This window comes from Balaenoptera acutorostrata, chromosome 14, assembly GCF_949987535.1.
Source record: "Balaenoptera acutorostrata chromosome 14, mBalAcu1.1, whole genome shotgun sequence".
Classification (NCBI taxonomy): Eukaryota; Metazoa; Chordata; class Mammalia; order Artiodactyla; family Balaenopteridae; genus Balaenoptera; species Balaenoptera acutorostrata.
The window spans coordinates 54,991,650-55,014,331 of NC_080077.1; the positions used below are offsets into that span (position 1 = coordinate 54,991,650).

General features: G+C 42.0%; 1 protein-coding gene across 2 annotated transcripts in view; it reads left to right on the forward strand.

The window, feature by feature from the left end:
- The window catches only part of PREP (prolyl endopeptidase), a 140,439-nt gene that overhangs the window by 22,786 nt on the left and 94,971 nt on the right, over positions 1-22,682 (forward strand). For both annotated transcript variants that reach the window (XM_057528035.1, XM_007190640.2), the window contains exons 3-6: positions 6,157-6,290; positions 7,411-7,541; positions 10,268-10,477; positions 14,449-14,570. In XM_057528035.1, the coding sequence (XP_057384018.1) occupies positions 6,157-6,290; positions 7,411-7,541; positions 10,268-10,477; positions 14,449-14,570 (597 nt within the window). The remainder of the gene's footprint in view (positions 1-6,156; positions 6,291-7,410; positions 7,542-10,267; positions 10,478-14,448; positions 14,571-22,682) is intronic.

Sequence of the window (22,682 nt, forward strand, 5' to 3'; positions counted from 1 at the left end):
CGTGACCCGAGCAAGCTTTTCTCTGTCGTCTGATGGACTGCTAATGTTTGAGAGTTAGGAGCGCACTGGAAAATAAGGGGCACTCTTCTCTCTTTTGGGTGTAGGTTCCTAAATCTGTCTTGTCCGTTACCCCATTCCTCCGTAGTCCCCGTTTCTAAAGCTGTCTCCTGGAGCAGCTACCTCTCATTCTCTGTTTGGCATGCCTCCGGTTTTCCATGTGACCATCCAGCCCTCCTGGCCCTGGGTCCTCCTGCAGCCTCCGGGGTGAGCTTTGCCGCCTCTTGCCTTCTCATTTATGGGCATATCCCTGCACTTTGGAGAGTCGTTTCCGAATTCTGCTACACTCCCAGCAGGGAGAAGGGGGTCCAGGTGTGCTTCCTCCTCTGGCCTCCAGGATGCTCTCAGCCCTTCACACATGACTACGATCGGGGTTTTCTGCCAGGCCGTGCTGTGGCACTAACCAGTTGCTTTAACCAGCTCATTCATATGTGCGTGTCTTTGTGTGTGTGTGTGTGTGTGTGTGTGTGTGTGTGTGTGTGTGTATCTGTATATTTAAATAAATAATATATTTACGCACACCTACATATAATTTACAACAGGAACTCCTCCAAGTTTGTGGGTTGTAGATAGCACCATCCCTCGTTTCACCTGGGTGGTACCCATGCTGGAGTGGGTCTTCCACCTGGAAGTCCCTCCTGGGCATTGGACTGCCTGCCTGCCCCACTCCCCAAGGCCTACGCCACCCTATCCCAGAAGTAGTTTCCCCTTCATTTGTTCTCCTGTAGCTCTTATCTTTATCCATGTGATTCATCTGTTTAATCCTATGTTGCCCGTCGTGATGTTCTGAATACATATCTATATAATGAGGAGCTGTATGCATCCTTTTTATTCCTATATGTAAAAATTATGCTTGTAAAAGGACTTGAGATGTTTTGTGGATTCAAGCATAGTACATATGAGGACAACTTGAAAAAAATTCTTTCTGAAGACAGTGAAGGTAAAGGCATCTCCAGCTCCCAAACTGAGCCACCCTTTGCCAGGTAGCTTTGTTTTTTTGTTGTTGTGGTTGTGGTTGTTTTTTGTAGATTATGGTAAGAAGGTTCAACATGAGATCTGCCCTCTGAACAGCGTTTAACACGTTAATGTGTACAGTATGACATCGTTAACTACAGGCACAGTGTTACACAGCAGAGCTCTCGGATTTAATCGTGTTGCATAACTGAAACTTCGCTTTGAAGGTTTCTAATAGTCAAGCCAAAATGAAATGTGAATTGGATTTCTTAGCTTTGAGCAGCTGTTCTTAGAAAAATATTTTCAGACTCATCCATAGCTCTAAACTCTAAACTGGTGATCCTCTTTAAAGGCTCAGCTGCTGGTGTCATTTCATGGGCTTTCAGGTTTCAGTGATTTTAATAATATCCTGGAGGGTGACTTTCGATGCTGAGACTCCTGAGGGACAAGGAGAATTTCATTCTCCTCACCCGGCTTCTTTACCATTCTGCAGTTCCTCCAGTTTTTCTTTTCTTTATCCTTATACCTCTTCTCCCTTTCCCCCAAATTTGTTCTAATTTTCAGACCCAGAAGCCAGACTATTAAATCCATAAATGACCAAGAAGGCATTACTGGCATTCTTTGGAACCCTGCATTTCACGAAGCCCCTTTACAGAAGATTTGTCCCCGCCTTCATGAAAAGGACTTGCCCAAATTATAAATATGTACATTATGACAGAACTTAGACTTTTAAGAACTTGAACATGTTTGCATCTAGATACTGGACTTGGAAGGGTGCAGTCTTTAAATATTGCTCTAGTTAAAGTAATTGACTAACACTTGTGGGTGAGAGGTAGCAAGATTGTATATAATGAGCCTAGTTATTTAGTAGCATTCTTATGGCTGGCTTAATGGTTTTCTGAACATTTTAAATGAGAAAAGCCAGTGTGCCTGCTTTAGTGTGAGATGGGTTCTGCTGCAGCAGTTGTAACTGTACCTGAGAAGCAAAGCAAGATAGAGAAACCATGGGAGGGTGCAGTTCCACCTTTCCAGGGAAAACGAACTGAGGCTCTATGACTGATGGACCCGCCGTGGTCCTCCAAGAGCCAGGGTATAAGGCCTAGATGCAGCCTCGTACAAATACAAATCAGAAGGATTAGTGAAACGAAGTCTGCAGGGCTCCCTCCTCAGAGGACCCCCAGTGGAAGGGGAAGGGGCCAGCCAAGACCCTCAGTCTGCTGGGGTCTCAGGGTGGGAGCCCTAAGTAGCCAGAATGTTCCGATGAGGCCCTTCTGGGAAATAGCCATCAAATCTAGATGTGAGCATGCGCTGTGCCCATCTTCTCTGTCCCTACTCCCGTTACAATGGTCGTTCCTGCTCCTTTAGAGACCAGCTATTCCACTTGGCCTTGTCTCTCACTGGACCACTGCCCCGGCTTCCTAACCGGCTTCCCTGTTTCTGCTTTTGCTCCCCTATAGTCTGTTTTCCACCCAGAGCAAGAGTAGTCCTTTGAAAGGGTGAACCAGACTATGTAACTGTCTCCCCGCCCAGTCATAGCTTGTTTGCATTTGGAATGAAGATTGAAACTTCACATATGCCCACCAGGGCCCACGTGATCTAGCTCCTGCCTGGGTTGAGACCCAGCCTCCCTGACTCTCACTCATCCCCAGCCTCCCTGACCTCCCTACTCTTCTTCTCACCTGCCAAGCTCCTCCGCCCAGGGCCCGGCACCTGCAGTTGCCTTGGCCTGGAACGCTCTTCCCGTCTTTACAGAGCTGCTCCCTCTTGCCTATCAGATCTCAATTCAGAGCCTCAGAAGAGCCTCCCTGGCCATCCTGCTAGAAGTAAGGACACTCCCATCCCAGTGTTGCCCAGGACTGGTGGTGAGTGATGGGTTTCAAATTTCCGTGGGGGCTTTATATGTTTGTGAAAGGTAACGAAGGTGTCACAGCAGCGTCACATTGCGGTGGCGCCCCCTCCCAGACCCTGCGCTCACCGTGGGCTGGCAGTAGCGGTTCAGGGGCAGCGCGCGTCGTGGATGCTTCTTTGAGTAGCAGCTTCGCCCCACGGCTACCCTGCGTGCGTCCTTAGGACTAACTGTTCTCTGCAACCCTCTGGCTTGTGTTTTGTCTCCCCCGGTAGAATGTTCGCTCCACGATGGCAGGGATCTTGTCTTGGATTTCTCACCCCTCCACCCACCATGCCAGGATCGGCACTGACGCACGCTAGGTTCATATTAAACCCTTGTCGACACTCCAGCACCCTGATGGGCCTGCCCTGCTGAGCCCAGCCCAAGCGGGAGGGGATCAGAGGAAGCCCAGGCTGCCTGCCTTCTCCCCAGTGGGTCTGCTTTGTCTCCACATCCAGTATCAGGCAAGGAGTCGGCCTCGGTCACCGTTACAGTGACTGGAGGAACATGATTCCGCTTCAGCAGTATTGCTCACTCGCTGTGTGGTGCTGGCCGAGTGCCTTCAGTACCACCTGCCTCCCCTTCCACGTCTGTAAAGGAGGCCTGGCGTTTGCTTCGCACATGAAATCAGGTGATGCTCTTGCACACGCTTAGCAATCTCCAGGACGCTGCCCCCGCGTGGCTTCGCAGCTGTGCATTGATTTTGTAACTAAAAAACAAGAGTTAATCTCCTTGTTGACACTTTTTAGTGAGATAGAGTGGGGTCAGCAAACTTTTCCTGTGAAGGGCCACACAGGAAATATTGTAGATGTGAGCCACCTAGGTCACTGCTGGGTTTGCAGCCCGCCCCTCCCCCCCGCCCCCACCTGCCCAACAGTTAAAAATATAAAAACTATTCTAAGCTCGAGTGCCATAGGAAAGCAGGCCAGGGCGAGGTTTGCCAATCCCTCGTGATAAGCAGTTGGAGTTGTATTTCTGTGGGACTCGGTCAATTTTATTTTTTGTTTCAATGAAATAAGAAATGTGACCCATAACAATTTTATTTCTCTTGAATTGATCCTCTTGCAAAGCTGTTATTCATCATTGTACTCATACCTCACACTCTTTCTCACTTGTTTTCAAGTGCGTTGTAAACTTCAAGTTTTAGAACAGCTTTCTCTCATCACAGAATTGTGGTTCTCCAGGGTGGGGTCAGTGGTTTGTGCAGGAGAGACCGTTTAGAGACCGTTTGGAGCTGGGGTCGGCGCTTAGATCTGGATGAACTCTGATAATAACGCATTTTTGCCTGCCATTCCAAATATAGTAAGTTGTTAATTTCCTGAAGTTTTCTCCTATCAAAAGGGTTTACCTTTGTATAAACATCTGATTAAACCCTCGATTGAATTTAGAGCTGATACATTTATTCTTGTTTCATTTCTAATAGCCAGATGTGAATTATTATGAAGCCAAGTTTTTATAGTATTATTATAGTATTATAAACTTTCTAACTGCTTAGTTATAAATAGGTTATTCTTGGATACAACTGATCTGTTGTAAAAACTGCTCCTTCCCCTGCTTTTGCTGCCAGGGTCTCCTGATGGCCTGCAGGCCATCTCTTGTTCATCTTATAAACCATTATTGTTGATATACTTATTCAGTTCACTTTTCAGTTTTGTTTTAAATATTCTTTAGTTTCAACATTTAGCAAAGTTCTCTGGAGTTGACAAGGGTAGTAGGTCTTAGAAAGATTGTCAAAAACAGAATTGATATGGGACTTCCCTGGCAGTGCAGTGGTTAGGAATCCGCCTGCCAATGCAGGGACACGGGTTCGAGCCCTGGTCCGGGAAGATCCCACTTGCTGTGGAGCAACTAAGCCCGTGTGCCACAACTACTGAGCCTGCGCTCTAGAGCCCGTGAGCCACAACTACTGAAGCCCGTGCCTAGAGCTCCTGCTCCACAATAAGAGAAGCCACCACAATGAGAAGCCCGCGCACCGCAACGAAGAGTAACCCCCGCTCGCCGCAACTAGAGAAAGCCCGTGCGCAGCAACGAAGACCCAATGCGGCCAAAAAAAAAAAAGTTGATAAAATAGTACCTAGGTATCTCTAACTTGGTTTCTTTAACTCTGATGTTTGGGGCTCACCAGCTGCTAAGAGGCCTGGAGCCTTGCACAGGGTGAGTGTAGTTTGTTGATAGTGCGTGATCTGAGTAGCTGATACTGTGCTTGGTTAGAGCGTAGATTCAGGAGCCGGCTCTGCCACTTTGCAGCTGTGTGATGTTCGGCACCTTTTTGACCACTCTAAGACTCAATCTCCCCATCCAGAAAGCTGGGCTAAAACAGAACCTTCTCTATAGGATTATGAGTCCTAAATGAGTTAGTACCTGCTTGGTGCATACTTAGTGCCATGGAAGTATTAGTTATTGTTATTTATTGAGGGAAAATATGCTTTCACTGATACATTTTTTAAATCTTTTTTTTCCCCGGTTTTATTGAGATATAATTGATGAACAGCACTGTATAAGTTTAAGTGTAGAGCATAATGATTTGACTTATGTGTATCATGAAATGATTACCAGGACAAGTTTAGTTGACATCCGTCGTCTCCTACAGATATCAAAAGAAAGAAAAACAAATATTTTTTTCCTTGTGATTAGAACTCTTAGGATTTTTCTCTTTTAACAACTTTCATATATATCATATAGCAGTGTTAACTGTAGTCATCATGTTGTGCATTACATCTCTAGGACTTATTTATCTTAAAACTGGAAGTTTGTGTCTTTTGACCACCTTCATCCAGTTCTACTTCCTTTATCCCCTGCCTCTGGTAACCACAGATCTGATTTTTCTATGAGTTTGGGGCTTTTGTTTTGTTTTATATTTTAAGAATCCACATACGAGTGAGATCATACAGTATTCGTCTTTCTCCATTCAACTTAACATAATGTCCTCAAGGTCCGTCCATATTGTCCCAAATGGCAGAATTTCCTACTTTTTTATGACTGAATAATATTTGATTGTCTATCTATATTCCACACCTTTTCTTTTACTCATTCACCCATCAGTGGACACTTAGGTTGTTTCCATGTCGTGACTATTGTAAATAATGCTGCTGTGAGCATGGGGGTGCAGATATCTCTTCGACATAGTGTTTTTGTTTCCTTAGGATATATTCCCAGGAGTAAAATTGCTGAATCTTGCTGATACATTTTAATGGATAACACTCCCCATGGAAAATTTTATGTCTGACTTGCTTTGTTCACTTAAATTTTCTCTCCAGGCTTTTGTGGAGGCCCAGAACAAGATCACTGTACCATTTCTTGAGCAGTGTCCTCTCAGAGGTTTATACAAAGAGAGAATGACTGAATTGTATGACTATCCCAAGTACAGCTGCCACTTCAAGAAAGGGAAGAGGTATGTGAAGTCGCTTTCATTTAATTTTCTTTTTACTTTTCTGATCTAATACGTTCTTAAATTTTACAGTACAAATTCTGAATAACTTACCAGTTTATAAACTTAATTCATTATAAAATCAATTCATTTCTATGCTGGAATATGAGAATAATAGTTTTTGGTCTGTTGACCAATTCTCAAAAGAAGGACTAAGAAATTTAGCAGAGATGTGTCCTAGGACGAAATCTAGATTGTAGGAAATGATTGTTGTCTTGTGGCTAGTAATCGGTGAGATAGCAGGATTCATAGACAGCAATGGAGATTTGTTTGCCTCTGAAATTAATTCTCTTTAGCTTATACTACTTGAAAAGACTTTATTATATGCATTTCTTCCATCCAGGAATGGAAATGGGCCCGGATGCAGCATTCACCTCTCTTGTTCCTTGCCCTCTGACACCCACTTAAAACATAGTCTCTTGTTTGCTTTTTAACTCTCTCTGGAACCACTACCACAAATTTACTTTAGAGTTTGTTAGACTTCACTTTCATAGGGATCAGCAAAGTATGATCTGCATGCCAAGCCCTATCTACCCCCTGTTTTGTAAATAAAGTTTAAATGGCACAGAGCCATGCCCATTGTTTGTGTGTTATTCAGGGCTGCTTTTGTACAACAACTGCAGAATTGAGTAGTAGCATCAGAGTCTGTATGGTGCACAAAGCTTAATTAATTTGCAGTCTTGCCCGTTACAGAAAAGGTTTGCCCACCCCCTACCCTAGCACCCTGGCTAGGGATGGGAACCAGCACTTCAGTTTAGCAAATCTGCTGTCTTCTCCATTGAAAAGAAAAAGTTACTGCTTCATTTGAATATCCGTTTTCATTTTAGGAAATAAAGCAGGCTTTATTTAGCTAATGTGTAGAATTACAATATATTATTTGAATTCCTAAAGCAATTCAGGGAACAAACTCTAGCTACAGGGAGATGGTGGGACTTTCCTCTCTAGTCCCCATGTCCCTGGCACGGCCTGTTGGCAGTTGTACCTTTGTATGTTGTTTTCCTTTTTCTATTTGTTTGTATGTATGTGGTTTTACTCCACAAATAGAAAACTCCATAGCTGAATAAAGACCATCTCTGTCCCCCAGGTATTTCTATTTTTACAATACAGGTTTGCAGAACCAACGAGTATTATATGTACAGGATTCCTTAGAGGGTGAAGCCAGAGTGTTCCTTGACCCCAACATACTCTCCGATGACGGCACGGTGGCGCTCCGAGGTGAGGGCTACACAGCCAGGCCCACGGGAGTCCCGGGGCCCTCGCTCGCAGCTCTGAAAGACCAGACAGAGTGTGGACCGTATTGTAGAACAGACGCACACGCAGTGTCAGGAAAGCTGATTTATGCACAGTAAATTCAGTACACATGGGTAGTCACATCTCCTTCTGATGGCATGAAGCAGGACTAGAGAATAGTTCACACTGGACCTAAATTAGCTTCTAGGGCTTCTGGGATCTTGAAGTATCATCATCACTTTCTGTAGCTTCTCTGAGACCTGTCTGTGTTTGGAAAAAAATTAATTCTCTTCTGTAAGAAATTTAAGTTGTACAAAGAATGTTTTAACTATAAATATAAAACAGGAAAGAATATTTATGAAATCTGCTTCCTTGAGGGGAAAAAGTGATGTTTTCAAATTTAGTTAATTGTTAGCATGTTAGAATAAAAAGTATAAAACACAGTCTTGTAGAAATTAGACAACTTGGTACCTTGTCCCCTGAGGATGCAAGTTTAAAAGCTGAATAAATAAGTTTTGCTGTATGCAAAAATATGTATGCACTTGCCGTATGTCTCCTAAATAACTTCCCCCGAGATAACCTCCTCTACGGGCCATGAGATTAACCCAGGTTTGTACCATAAGCACCACTTCTAGGGTAAGGAAGTTGTCTACACTCTGGTTCTGTGGTTTAAAAATTGTACACTCTGAGAATCATCTCTGGCTAGTATTCTAGATGTTTTTAGTTAAATTGGCTCAGCATTTCCTCTGTAGCATCTTGTGTTTTGTAGAAAAAGCATAAGTGTAGGTTCAGCCCTACAGAATTGAGCAGTTGGAATGCTGAAGTCCTGTAACTGATTAGGTAGGAATTAAAGAGGCCTGTTCCAGCAGATCTGTGTGAGAAGACCCTTTTATAAAGGCATTCAGTCATTTAGTGCTTCCCTCCTCCTCTCCCCCAATAGGCTGTGTATGTACACGATGATCTTTAATCTCATTAGTATTGAGAGTAATCAGTATTGGAAATAAGATGCCAGCCAGCTTATTGTGAGTATTCTTCCATGAATTTGATCTTGGAAATGAAGACCAGTTGTGAGTGAATTTAATACACTGATTCTGTGCAGTAATATACCCTAAATAGAAGTTTATTTCATTTTAACCAAGGTCTATCTTGCAACTCATCCAGAGGACTTCATTATAACGGGGTCTCACCTCTCACTTTGATAATTCATTCCAGTAACGTTTTTATGTAATGCTTATCATGTATGGACCCTGATGGATGACAAGGTAAATTAGACATGGGACTTGGTCTCAGTCTTTGAGTTTTCTGAAAATGATATTACAGGGAAGTCACAGTATAGGTAGACATTCAGATTCTTTTGATAGTATATGATTTTTTAAACATATATTTCAAGTCAAAGTGTTTTATTTACATTTTCCCTGAAAATTTTAAAATTATGTATAATTTATATAGAGTAAAAAGTGAATATTTACTCCTCATCACATTCTTGACTCTTTTCTGCGTTTATATACATTTGAGCCTGGATACTTTATAGGAATTATAAGTGATTATTAAGAAGGTTTTATGAAATTTTAACCTTATTTTTCACTAGTAGAAGTTCCATGTAAAATAGTAGGAAACCCGTGAAAATAGTTGGGTTTCTTAGGATAATTTTTAACCCCCAGTGAAGTTTAACAGACATCATAAGAGGAAATCTCTGGTGTCAGTATCTGGTACCAAACACTATACATTCCTTATAATCATAAAGCTAATAGAAACATATAAATATTTGTCAAGAAACATTCCACAGTGGTTAGAACATTCTGTGATGGCCCCAAAGAATGGGGGACAGTGCGTTAGTCCATCAGTGGTGTTGCTTTCCTTATTTTTTCACAGTCACTTTTGGAATGTGCACGGCATGAGTCTTTATTGCAAACCCTCAGGCTTCATTTACCTGGGCTTTTAGTTGTCGGATGGTGTGGACATTAATCCTGGAGTGCCAGCAATGCTCAGAAAACGAGGTTGTAAAGAGGGATTTCAAGTAGTTTGGAGTCCATTCCCAAAATTATGTAATGGCTCCAGTTCAGTTCTGTTACATTCAGTCATTACTCTAAAAGCAGTTTCCTTACTCCTTTTCCCCCTCCTTCCAAGTATAAATAAAATATGCTGAAAGTCCTAGATGAGCTCTGCTTTTTTTTTTTTTTTTTTTTAAAGATTTATTTATTGATTGATTGATTGCTATGTTGGGTCTTCGTTTCTCTGCTAGGGCTCTCTCTAGTTGCAGCAAGCGGGGGCCACTCTTCATCGCGGTGCGCGGGCCTCTCACTATCGTGGCCTCTCTTGTTGCGGAGCACAGGCTCCAGACGCGCAGGCTCAGTAGTTGTGGCTCACGGGCCCAGTCAGAGCTCTGCTTTTAAATGAACTGCTTATTGAATTATAGAAAAGTTTTAAATGGAAGCATCTTAGTGGTCATATAATCTATTAACTTCATTTTACAGATGAAGAAACTAAGGCCTGGAAAGGTTAAGAAACTTGTCCAAGGTCATAAGGCAAATTCCTGGGAGACCTGGGTGAGCCCCCAGAATTCCTCACAACCAATTGCGTGCTCCTCCTGTTGCCATATTCTGCTTCCATGTGTGACAGAGAGCTTTGCCAGACAGCACAGTGGGCAGTGGGCAAGGCTGGGAGTTGTGTCCCCATGTTCACCATTTGACAATTTCTCATGTGTCCCTTAGGCTATGCATTCAGTGAAGATGGTGAATATTTTGCCTATGGTCTGAGTGCCAGTGGCTCAGATTGGGTGACGATCAAGTTCATGAAAGTCGATGGTGCCAAAGAGCTTCCAGATGTGCTCGAAAGAGTCAAGTTCAGCTGTATGGCCTGGACCCACGATGGGAAGGGAATGTTCTACAACGCATACCCACAACAGGATGGGAAAAGTGATGGTAGGTTGAGACTTCAGATGAAGCACCTTTTTCATGAAATGAAGCGTGACTTCACATGACTAAAGAAAGAAGCTAAACCCTGCATAGAGGTTGCTTGGTCTAGAATCATGTTTCCTCAAAGGACGTTGTATCTGTTCATAGTTGTGTAACAGGTCCTGCCAAAACTTTGTGGTTCAGAATAACGACCATTTATTTTCGCTGTGAGTCTGCAGCTTGTCCAGGCAGTTCTTCTGGGCTTAGCTGAATTCTGTCATGTATCTCTGATGACCTGCTGGTCAGTTGACTGATCTTAGCGTGACCTTTTCACATGTCTGGGGCGTCAATTCTGCTCTATGTGGTCTCTCATTCTCTAGCAGGCCAGTTCAGGCTTGTTCACATGGCAGCTCAGCAGGATTCCAAGGGGGAGAGCTGAAAGGCACAACCTCTTTGATGCCTGGGCTTGCTATTGGAACATCACTTCACTGCATTCTTTTGGCCAAAGCAAGTCACAGGACCAACTGCTATTCAAGGGGTTGGGAGAGAGATACAGGGAACTGTGAAAAATTGGGGCCATTTTTATTGCCGTCCGTTCTTCACAGACGCGTTCTTTCTCCCAAGGAGATCATGGAGAAGATGGATTTTTTTTTTTTTTTAACAAAACCAACTTATTTAATGATGTTGAGTGATGATAAAATTTTGCAGGAATCACATCTCTTTCTCTGCTCAGAAGTTACAGGTCACCTGTTGGTCACACTCGTCTTGACACTTTTGTCCTTGTTAACTTCCAGGACACACCTTTGTTCTCCGCCTCAATTGCACAAAGATCCTATTGTGTGCAAGTGGTCCCTCTTTCTTCTCCCCTTCACCTCTCACCTTCCCAGGCAGGAAGGGCCCTGTAGCTTGTACCTTGCTGGTACAAGCTGTCGACATCTCATCTTCTTTATGCTACTCCATATTTCCATGTGGTGTACAGCATTTTCATGTTGTCTTGGTTCATCTTTACAGGTGGGTTACCATTCCCTTTGCTAGAGATTTGGAGCTGGGGTGCAGAGTCTCAGTTACTTGTTGCAGGGCCTAGAGCTGGCAGGAAGCACGGCTAGTCCAGTGCTTTCTCCTGCACATGCTGTCCCCTTATCATGAATTGCTGTATCTTTGTCGTCTTTAGGTAGGCTTTCTTTTCTCTTTTCCCCCCAGCTGAATTGGGAATAAGGCTATAATGCTTTTCATCTCTTTCAGCTGCATTTATCAATAGCTTTTGCTGCCTTTGATTAGATTACTGTAGTACCTTTTTCTTAGTTCACCAATGAACTACAAGAGGAGCTAAGAGTAGGCTTTTTATTCAAGGATGTTGGCTAAAGAAAGACCTCTGTGCTCTGTACACTGAATTAGCTGCCTGTATTAAGAGTGCTGCTGAGTTTGAAAATGTTGGCGGTTTCCAAGTTCTAGGAGACCAAAAAAGTATATAACTGGCCGTTTCTTGTTAGAGAACAGTGTTATTAAGTTAACTTGTGAAAAACATGGAAATTATTATTTAGCCTTAATTTCCATTGGCAGAAATAGTAATAATTAGTAATTGTGGTTGGTTTAAGAAAGCCAGCATCTTCTCCCAGCTGTAATTTTGCTGTCCTTTTGTTCAGAAGACCTCAACAACCTTTCAGGTTGTGTGGTGGAAGGACTTATGAATGAGGCTAAGCAATGCTGGCTATGTGCTTGTTACCAGTGTTCCTGGAAAACCCATGGAAAATCACCAAGTAAAGCTTTTTTTTTTAATGTTATGGTATTATCTTCCTTTTTTTCTTCATTGAAGAAAATCAGCCTCCAAAATCAGCAAATATATGTGATTATTTCCAGGGTGATACCCAACTGATACTTAACTCTCTCTTTTTTTTTTTAATAGATTTAATCTTTTAGAGCAGTTTCAGGCTCACAGCAAAACTGAGCATAAGGTACCAAGATTTCCCATACACCCTCTGCCCCTCACACATGCATAGCCTCCCCCATTATCAGCATCCCCACCAGAGGGTACAGGAGATGAGCCTGCACGGACACATCATAATCACCCCAAATCCACAGTTTACATTAGAGTTCACTCATGGTGTTGTACATTCCGTGGGTTTGGGCAAACATATAATGATATATATCTACCATTGTAGTATCATAGAGTGTTTTCACTGCCTTAATAGTCCTGTGTTCCACCTATACATCCTTCCCTCCCCTGCCAGCCCCTGGCAACCACTGATCTTTTTTACTATCTCTATAGCTTTGCCTTTTCCAGAATGTCATGTAGTTGGAATCATACAGTATATAGCCTTTCAGATTGGCTTCTTTCACTTAGTAATGTGCATTTAAGTTTTTTCCATGTGTTTTTATGGCTTGATAAAAACACTAAAAAACATTATTTTAGCATTAAATAATATCCCATTGTCTAGATGTACTATAGTTTGTTTATCCATTCACCTCTGAAGGACATCTTGGTGGCTTCCAAGTTTTGGCAATTATGAATAAAGCTGCTGTTAACATCCGTGTACAGGTTTTTGTGTGGATGTCAGTTTTCAACTCATTTGGGTAAATACCAAGGAGCACAGTTCCTGTATCATAACAGTATGTTTAGTTTTGTAAGAAACTGCCAAACTGTCTTCCAAAGTGGCTGTACCATTTGCATTCCCACCAGCAATGAATGAGAGTTCCTGTTGTTCCACATCTTGGCCAGCATTTGGTGTTTTGAGTGTTCTGGGTTTTGGCCATTCTAACAGGTGTGTAGTGGTATCTCATTGCTTTAATTTGCAGTTCCTGATGACATATGCTGAGGAGCATCTTTTCACATGCTTATTTTCCATTTGTATTTCTTTGGTGAGGTTAAGATCTGTTAAGGTCTCTGGCCCATTTTTTTAATTGGGTTCTTCATTTTCTTATTGTTGAGTTTTAAAAGTTCTTTGTATATTTTGGATAACAGTCCTTTATCAAATATTTGCTTGTCTTTTCATTCTCTTGACAGTGTCTTTTCGTGGAACAGAAGGTTTTAATTTTAATGAAGTTTGGCTTATCAGTTATTTCTTTCATGGATTATGCTTTCGGTGTTGTATCTAAAAAGTCATCACCAAATCCAAGGTCATCTAGATTTTCTCCTGTGTTATCTTCTAGGAGTTTTATAATTGCATTTACATTTTTAGGTCTGTGATCCATTTTGGGTTAATTTTTGTGAAGTGTATATATAAGGTCTGTGTCTTGATTCATTTTTTGCATGGGGTTGCCCAGTTATTCCAGAACCATTTGTTGAAAAGACTGTCTTTTCTACATTGTATTGCCTTTGCTCCTTTATCAAAGATCAGTTGACTGTATTTATGTGAGTCTGTTTCTGGGCTCTCTACTCTGTTCCCTTGATCTATTTGTCTATTTTGCTAATACCACACTGTCTTGATTATTTATAATAAATCTTGAAGTCAGGTAGTGTCAGTTCTCCTCCTTTGTTTTCTTCCTTCAGTATTGTGTTGGCTCTTCTGGGTTTTTTGCCTCTCCACGTAAACTTTAGGATCAGTTTGTCCATATCCACAAAATAACTTGCTGGGATTTTGATTGGGATTGCATTGCATCTGTAGATTAAGTTGAAAAGAACAGTCATCCTGACAGTATTGAGTATTTCTGTCCATAATATATTGAGTATGTCTTTCCATTTATTTAGTTATTCTTTGATTTCTTTCATCAGTTTTGTAGTTCTCCTATAGACCTTATACATATTTTATTAGATTTATACCTAAGTATTTCATTTTGGGGGCTGCTAATGTAAATGGTACTGTGTTTTTAAATTCAAATTCCACTTGTTCATTGTTAGTATATAGGAAAGTGATTAACTTTTGTATATTAACCTTGTATCCTACAGTCCCGCAACCAGATACTTAGCTTTTTAAATATTTCTAGCATTGTACAGTATGGGAGGAATAGATTTTTCTTAAAATTGTCAGCTGCATTTCAGTGTACGTTTTTAATTCCTTTAGGCACAGAAACATCCACCAATCTCCACCAAAAGCTCTGCTACCATGTCTTGGGGACTGATCAGTCAGAAGATATTTTGTGTGCTGAGTTTCCCGATGAGCCTAAGTGGATGGGTGGAGCTGAGGTATTGTTCTACCGTGAGATTTTACCCACAAACAACATCTCTCTTGGATTGTGTATATAAATATTCTTCTTATGTGGTGATCTTTACAGATGGTGGAAGTCCTTTGAGTGAATATTCTTTTGTTAAAAATATTAGTACTCAAATGGACTCTTAGTAATGAAGGTGATAAATCTTTTAACTGTAGTCTCAACATAAAAATCTTAATACTAAAAGTAATACATGCTTATGGTAAAATTGTAAAAGTACAAAATAACATAAAGTAAAACATGAACATTTCAAAACTTGGAATCCTAATTCTCAGAGGTGAGGAGAGTTTCCTTCCAAAACTTTTCTTTGTATACACAGGTGAGAATGTGGGGGGAGAGAGAGTGTGTGTGTTTTTCTTTTTTACACAAGTGTGCTCTTCATGCCTCTTGTTCTCTTGTTTTTACATTAAAATATGTATCCTTTGGATATTTATGCGTCTCATAGGTGGTTCATACGTTCCTTAGGGGTCTTGATAATAACCAACCTCTGTTGAAGTGATACGTCTTTGTAGTTGTGGTCCCAGATTTTATTCTGTATCTTGCGAATCACCTGTGAAAAAACTTACAGGTCCTTAGAGTAAGAATTGGACTCTTGTTAGCTCATTTCTGGGTACTAAGAAATATATATATATATACTTTTTGTTGTTGTTGTTAAGAAAGAAAAGCATTCTGAATGTTTTCATATAGGTGGGCTATCATCCCATTTTTAGTGGGAATGAAGAATCCACTAGAAACTTTTTAGCCCATTGAGCCTCTTACCCCTTCTCGGGGTTACAATTAGAACTTTGGTAAGAAAGGGGTATTTTAGATTTGAACTTCTGTGCATGCGTCTGATTCATTGGGGGATAGAATATGAATCCACAGTTTTTTAGTCCACGTGCGTTACTATACCTTATTCCAAATTGTCCTTTTATTTATTTTGATTCTCTAGAACCGTAGTTGGCAGCCTACTGCCCTCAGCCGAAATCTGGCCAGCTGCCTGCTTTGGTAGATTGGGTTTTGCTGGAGCACGGCCACGCCCATTTGTTTACTTGTCTGTGGCTGCTTTCAAGCTGCCACCGCAGACTTAACTAGTTGCCACAGAAGGAGGCCCTGAAAGCTGAAAATATTTACTTTCTGGCCCTTAATAGAAAAGGTTTGCCAGACTTTAATGCAGTATGTTAAAAGTGAATTTATAAGACTTGCATATTATTGCCTGAAACTGTGCCCTTTTTTCACACTTCTTCTTCCCCACCCTACAAGCGTTTCTTGTGTAATTACTGTTGTCATTTTTCCCACATTTGTTTTTCATGGCTTTTCTGACTTTATTTGTCGATTGTTTCTACTAAGTTTTCTTCTTAGTCCAACTTCTCATACCTAAGGCTTCTGCATTCCGCAGATAGTAGGTATTTATTTATAAAATAATACACATTTTTACCTTCATCTGAGTGAAGCAATTAGGGGAGGTAAATATGCTCCCCCAAAAAATTTGTAATGTTAGGTCATGTGTTTCTTTTCACCTTTTTGGGGGGAAAGATGTTGATGGGGAAACATTACAGCAGACCTGTTTTAATCAAGGTAAAGTTATATGGTTGATAAAATGAAATACAACTGAAAATAAGTGCCAGAATAACTGATCTATTTTAGCATATTAGTCTAAAAGAAAACAAGCTTCACAGTAGAATACACATGTAACTAGTTGCTCAGATGTCTTTATTAGCATTTGGTTGAAACAGCTAGTTTTTTTTTTTCTTTTTACTTCTTAAAATCATGGTAAAATATAGCTAACATAAAACTTACCAGTTTAATCGTCAACATAAAGTTTATGAGTTTAATCATTTATAGAGTTCAGTGGCATTAAGTACATTCACATTATTGTGCAAGCATCACCCCCGTCTGTCTCCAGAACTTTTTTCATCTTGAGAAACTGAAGCCCTGAACCCATGAAGTGATAGCTCTGCATCCCCTCTTCCACGCAGTCCCTGGTAACCACATTCTACTTTCTGTCTCTATGTATTTGACTGTTCTAGGTACCTCATGTAAATGTCATTATATAGTATTTGTCCTTTTGTGACTATTTCACTTAGCATAACATCTTCAAGGTTTATTTCCATGTTGTACCATGTGTCAGAATTCCCTTCCATTTAAAAATTGAATAATATTCCATTGTGTGCATATACATTTTGTTTATCCAGTCATCCGTCAATGGACACTTGGGGTGTTTCCACAGCATTATTGTGAATAATGCTGCTGTGAGCCGCCAGTTTTTTAAAATACAGTGGAAACATAGCTTGTATGCATTTAAAATATATGTATATTCAATTCTGCTACTAGGCAACTGAAAAGAAAAGCAAATTTAAATAGTTTGGGTGATCCTTTTACCATTCACTCAGTAGATATTCACTCTACGTAGCTTGTCTAATATAATCTTTACCATAACCGTGGGAGGGCGGTGATCATTCCATTGCATGGACAAAGTGAAATACCTGCGAGGGTGATTAACTTGCAGGTCCATGGCTGGAACTGCCTGCTGGGTATGCTACACCCACAACCTGTATCTTCTTAACCTCCAGCACTCTGCCTCCCTTGTCAAAAGGTAAGAAGTTGTGCGAAAACAGCAGGAATGACCATTTAAAGAATGGCAGTAAATGAAGAGATGCATCTGTATTGCACACAAGCAATAAATGAAGTTGTTAAAAAAAAAAAAAAAAAACGAAGCTAATGGGATGTGTACAGTGAGTCCTAAGGAACTTTATACTAGATCAGGGCCCTGATGAGCAAATGATGCAGAGGAAGTCTGTAAGCAAACCAGTAGGCTTAGTAGACACAGACTGGGTATAGATTTCATTAAACTGTATTCCAGCTGCTTGGGGGGTCTTGTTAGACGTCACCCTTCCAGTGGCCAGGGTTAGTTGGGCAGGGTCTGTTGAGAGGACCTTCTTGCTATGTGGAAGAGCAATTTTGTCGCTTAAACATGGGTGCTATAGTTCTGAGCCTTCAGAAGCCTCAGGTATGCCCTGAAGTTGATTCAGTTCCAGGTCAGAAAAATCTAGGTCGTGCAAAAAGTCGTGATGTACGAGTTTCTTGTACCTGTCAAGGAAGTGTGATAAAGCCCATGGGAGTCCAAGACGCTGGTGTGCTGTCAGCTGGCTGGACCAGAAGCGCCCGCGCCTGGTGTACGAATGAGTGCTCAGGGCATTCACTGGAAGTGAAGCAGACGGTTTCCTAACAGGCTTTATTTAGTGACCCACACCTTAGAGAAAAGCAGTAGTCCTGATCATAACCGTACACCAAATGCACGTGCCGCGGTTGTTGCTTTTAGGATCGTCATTTTGAATCTGGTATTTCGTGAATACACTCACTTAACAGTGTCTCTGAAGGGAAGGCCAGCACTATCATGATGGGGGTGTACTGGAGCAGGAATCAGGAGATGTTAATTCTAGTCCTGTCTGTGTGGCCTTGGGCAAGTCACATCATCTCTCCAAGTCTGTTCACCTAAGTTTCCTTCAGAGCCTTTTTCAGTCTGTGGATGGAGGAGTTATCACAGCATCTCATAGACCCTGGAGGGTTGGGCTTTGTGGGTGTGGCTGAGTGAGTGGATGTCTCTGAATTTCTTGGGTGTGCTGCCTTCCTCCTCCCTTTTGGCTGCCGCAGTCCAGGTTCACTGAGGACTTCCCTTTATATCCTAGATGCTACCTCCTCGTGACTTATCTCCTGCCTTCACAGATACCTCCTCTGCTTTCCTACATGGACAGGTCCTTCTTGCCTTGAGCCGCCCGTCAAGTTACTATCACGAAGCAGCTTTAGTTTTCCCACTGTGGCCTAGGACAGCATCTCTCCCCTGGACAGCATCTTCCACCCGGCAGAACCCATAGCTTTCTGGACACTTCAGAGTATTTGAACTGTTACGAAAGGTCCATTGCAGCTCAAAACAAAATATCAACTCTCCGATGTACTTGCTTCTTCCCTCTCCCCAGCTCAGGTTTCGTGAGCACGTGGGGGACTAGCAGGTGGGGTAGGTAATATTTGTTCCCTAGACTTGGACATGAGTAGTCATAGTGGCTTTGTTCATGATAGCCCCAAACTGGACACACCCCAAGTATCCATTAACAGGTGCATGAGTGAATGAACTGTGGTACATCCCTATGATGGAATACTGGTCAGCAGTAAAAAGGAATGAACTATTTTTTTAAAAATTTTATTTTATTGAAGTATAGTTGATTTACAATGTTGTGTTAGTTTCTGGTGTACAGCAAAAATGATTCAGTTACACATATATATATAATAGTTTGCATATGCTAATCCCAAACTCCCAATCCATCCCTCCCCTCCCCTCCCTTCCCCTTGGCAGCCACAAGTCTGTTCTCTAGGTCTATGATCTGTTTCTGTTTTGTAGAAAATTTCATTTGTGTCATGTTTTAGATTCCACATATAAGTGATATCATATGGTACTTGTCTTTCTCTTTTTGACTTCACTTAGTATGATAATCACTAGGTCCATCCATGTAGCTGCAAATGGCATTATTTCATTCTTTGTTATGGTTGAGTAATATTCCATTGTATATATGCACCACATCTTTTTTTTTTCACAGAAGTGTGCTGCATGATCTTCTGGGTTTTTTTTCCCACACACACACACTCTGTATTTTATTTTTACAAGAGATAAATAGACTGACACCAAGCATTGTAAATGGATGACCACAACAAAAGCAACAATGATTGCAATTACCAAACACGAAACACACTCATGCTATGTCATAATAATGACATTCAGTCCACTAATCCTCCACTGTAACAGCTCCTTTACTTTGCAGTGAAAATTGATTTGTATATTCTTTGCCTCTGAGTCCTTGTGGAATTTTTTTTTTTAATTCAAACAGAAAGTCACAAAAATTATAATCATCCTCATCAGTTCACTCAGTCCCATGTAATTAATTTTTTTTTTCATCTTGATCTTTTGTTAGCACTTCTATGAGTTCATCAGTTTTTCATTAGAGTTCTGGAAATGCTTATTCATTCAGTTCAGCAGTACAGTCAGTTACCAGAAACCTGTACTTGTCAGAGTCTTTTCCATGAATTCCTTGAAGATGAAACCCTTTTATATGAACGTATTTGCAAAAGCATCACAGTACACCCAGAACTGTCTGTAAATGACAAAAGACTTAAAAATGACCACGGTTAAAGATTTGATGAAAGTTCATAATAATGCAGTTGACAAGGAAATTTAGTTATTTCTGCACCACATCTTCTTTATCCATTCATCTCTCAGACATTTAGGTTGCTTCCATGTCTTGGCTATTGTAAATAGTGCTGCTGTGAACATTGGGGTGCATGTATCTTTTCAAATTATAGTTTTGTCTGACTATATGGCCAGGAGTGTGATTGCTGGATCATAAGGCAATTCTGTTTTTAGTTTTTCTGAGGAACTTCCATACTGTTTTCCATAGTGGCTGCACCACTATGGGAATGAACTAGTGATACACTCAACAGGAGGGATGAATCTCAGAGTAATTATGCTCCGTGAAAGAAGCTAGAAAAGAAAGAGTACACAGTATTTGATTCCATTTATATAACACTCTAGAAAATGCAAAGTAGTCTATAATGGCACAAAGCAGATCAGTGGTTGCTTGGGAATTGGGGGACGGGAACAGGAAGGAGGGAATATAAAGGGGCAGGAGGCAACTGGCGGATAGTCAGACTGAAACGTTGGAATTTAAGTTTTACGGGGGGCGGGGGAGGGGGGCAGGGGAGTGGCCATTCTGAGCAGTGACAAGATTGCCTGCTACCTCCCCTCAGCCATTCATCGTGTTTTAGTTTCTACGGTGGCCGTGCAGGGGGAGGAGTTGGAGAAGGGGAACAGGATTTTTGCTCACCCGGAGCTGTTTGTCCATGTCTCCTGGCAGCTTGTGGTCATGAGGGGTGTCTAGGTACCAGCTCTTTGTGATCCTTTTGTAGTGAGGTCCCCTCGACTCTGGGAACCTCTGTACTTTGTCGTTCCCTCGTGTGGACAGTAGACTCTCCGGCTGACCTTTCGCATCATCCTCCCTTCCCCTCAAAGCTTCTGCTGCCAGCAGGATTCCTGTGAGGTTCACGCCTCTCTGGCACCCCCTTTTCCATCCTTTTTCAGCAGGCTCCTTTCCAGATGACTGGAGTCCAGCTACCTTCCTGGTGCCTCTTGTTCCAGGGGAAGCCACGTCCGTGGGTCGCTCCATCCTGGACGTGCAGGCGGTGTTCACCACTGCCCTCCTCACCTGCCAGCCCAGGGCCTCCTGCCCTTGGTCCCTCCTGCACCCCCCAGCTGCTGTGCCCCTGGGGGTAACATGAAACACATACCTGGCATTGGGCTTGGAGGGGCAGTGATGTCAGTTATTATGTAAGATAGACTGTGCGCTTTCAGATGGAGGGCAGGATTGTGGGAGGATAGAAATAATCATGTTTTAGAAGGTTCTTTTGGACAAAAAAAGTCTATTTTAAAGTGACTTGTAGAGCATTTAGAGGAAAAAAAACCCCACAAAGCAAGCATTTTGAGGCACTTTTCCCAGCAGAGGGTGCTCTAGAGTGTAGATTCTGAAAATATATCAAGTCCCTTTAGAAAGGATTAAGAAGAAAATGCCCAGCCTCTTTGTGATTATCTAGCTGAATCCTACGCTGAGAACCTCATTTTATTGTACAAAGGTAATCTTGATCTTAATATTTATTGCATATCCCCATAAACCATCTTTATATGTTCTCTGTGATCTCTAGTAATTAAAATATGTATATACAGCTGACCCTTGAACAATGCAGGGGTTAGGGATGCTTATAACTTATCGTCCCTTTATATATGCGGTTCCTCCGTATCCACTATTCCACATCCACAGATTCAGCCAGCTCTGGACCTGTAGCATTTCCTACTGAAAAAAATCTGTGTGTAAGCAGACCCAACTTGTTCAAGGGTCAACTGTGTTTGTGTACACATTTATGTATATTACATATATATGAACTTGTACACATTTATGTGTGTTACATATATATGAACATTACCTAATGCTTGACTCATGGTGGGCACTCAGAATGTGAATTTCTGTACTCCCCCTTCCCCCGCTGAGGCTCACGCACACAAAGACCCTGTAGACGCTGGTGCACCCAGCGTTGCCTTACAGGGCATACATACTAAAGTCAGATGTTCCTCGGGAAACTCTGCCTCACCTGCCCCTTTCTTGTTGGATGGTTTCCGCTTGAGCAGTGTTGCTCGGCAGCCCTCTTCCTGGTCGGCACAGTTCATGCATTTACTCCCCAGATACCTAGAAGCCCTTATTACCTTGGGTCCACCACTGTGCCGGGGCCAGGTGGTACTCAGGAGCAGAGATGGGCAGGCTCTGGCCCTGATGGAAGATGTTTTGGCTGTAGTAAACTATTCTGTATAAACATTTTAAAGTAATACATAGAGGCTTGGGGGCCCATGACAGAATTCCCACCACATTCAGTTTGTGTTTCATTCTAAAGACACCGTTGTCCTCTTGACCTTAACTTCGGTACTTGAACCTGAGGCTGCCAGCATGTGTTCTGATTGGTGACCCTTCACCGTGCTGTCCCAGGGAGTCCTGCACTTTCACTGGCTCCTGGAGACTGATTCCTTCTGTTCATCACAGGAGTGGCAGTCCTTGTATCAGTCCCAGGGGGACTCGTCCCTGGACTGTGTGTGTCCGAGGCTCACGGCCCACGTCCTCTCTTTCGCCAGCACTGCATGAAGTGATAATCTCCATCAGGCTGATGGGCACGCAGGGACATCTCAGAGCATGATGGGGAAGGCAGAAAGTCAGGAAGCCAAACTGAAGACCTGGATGTGAGCAAGGCTGCAGGTAGCGCTGCTCTGAATTCATAAAACAGCTCCTGATAGGAGAGAGTTGGTTTTGTGGTAGAAGTTGGATTTGCTGGTCAGTCACTTTTCTCAGCTACCCCACTTACTGCTCAGTGGGGGGAAAAAAGAAAACAAACAGTCGATTCTGAAATAACCGAGCTTATGTGCCAGAGAAACAATCAGGTAGACAAGAAACAAGAGTGGCTATAGCATGTCGAGACCTCCGTTACTAATTTTACTTTGGATGGGTTTTCTTTTCCTAGCATT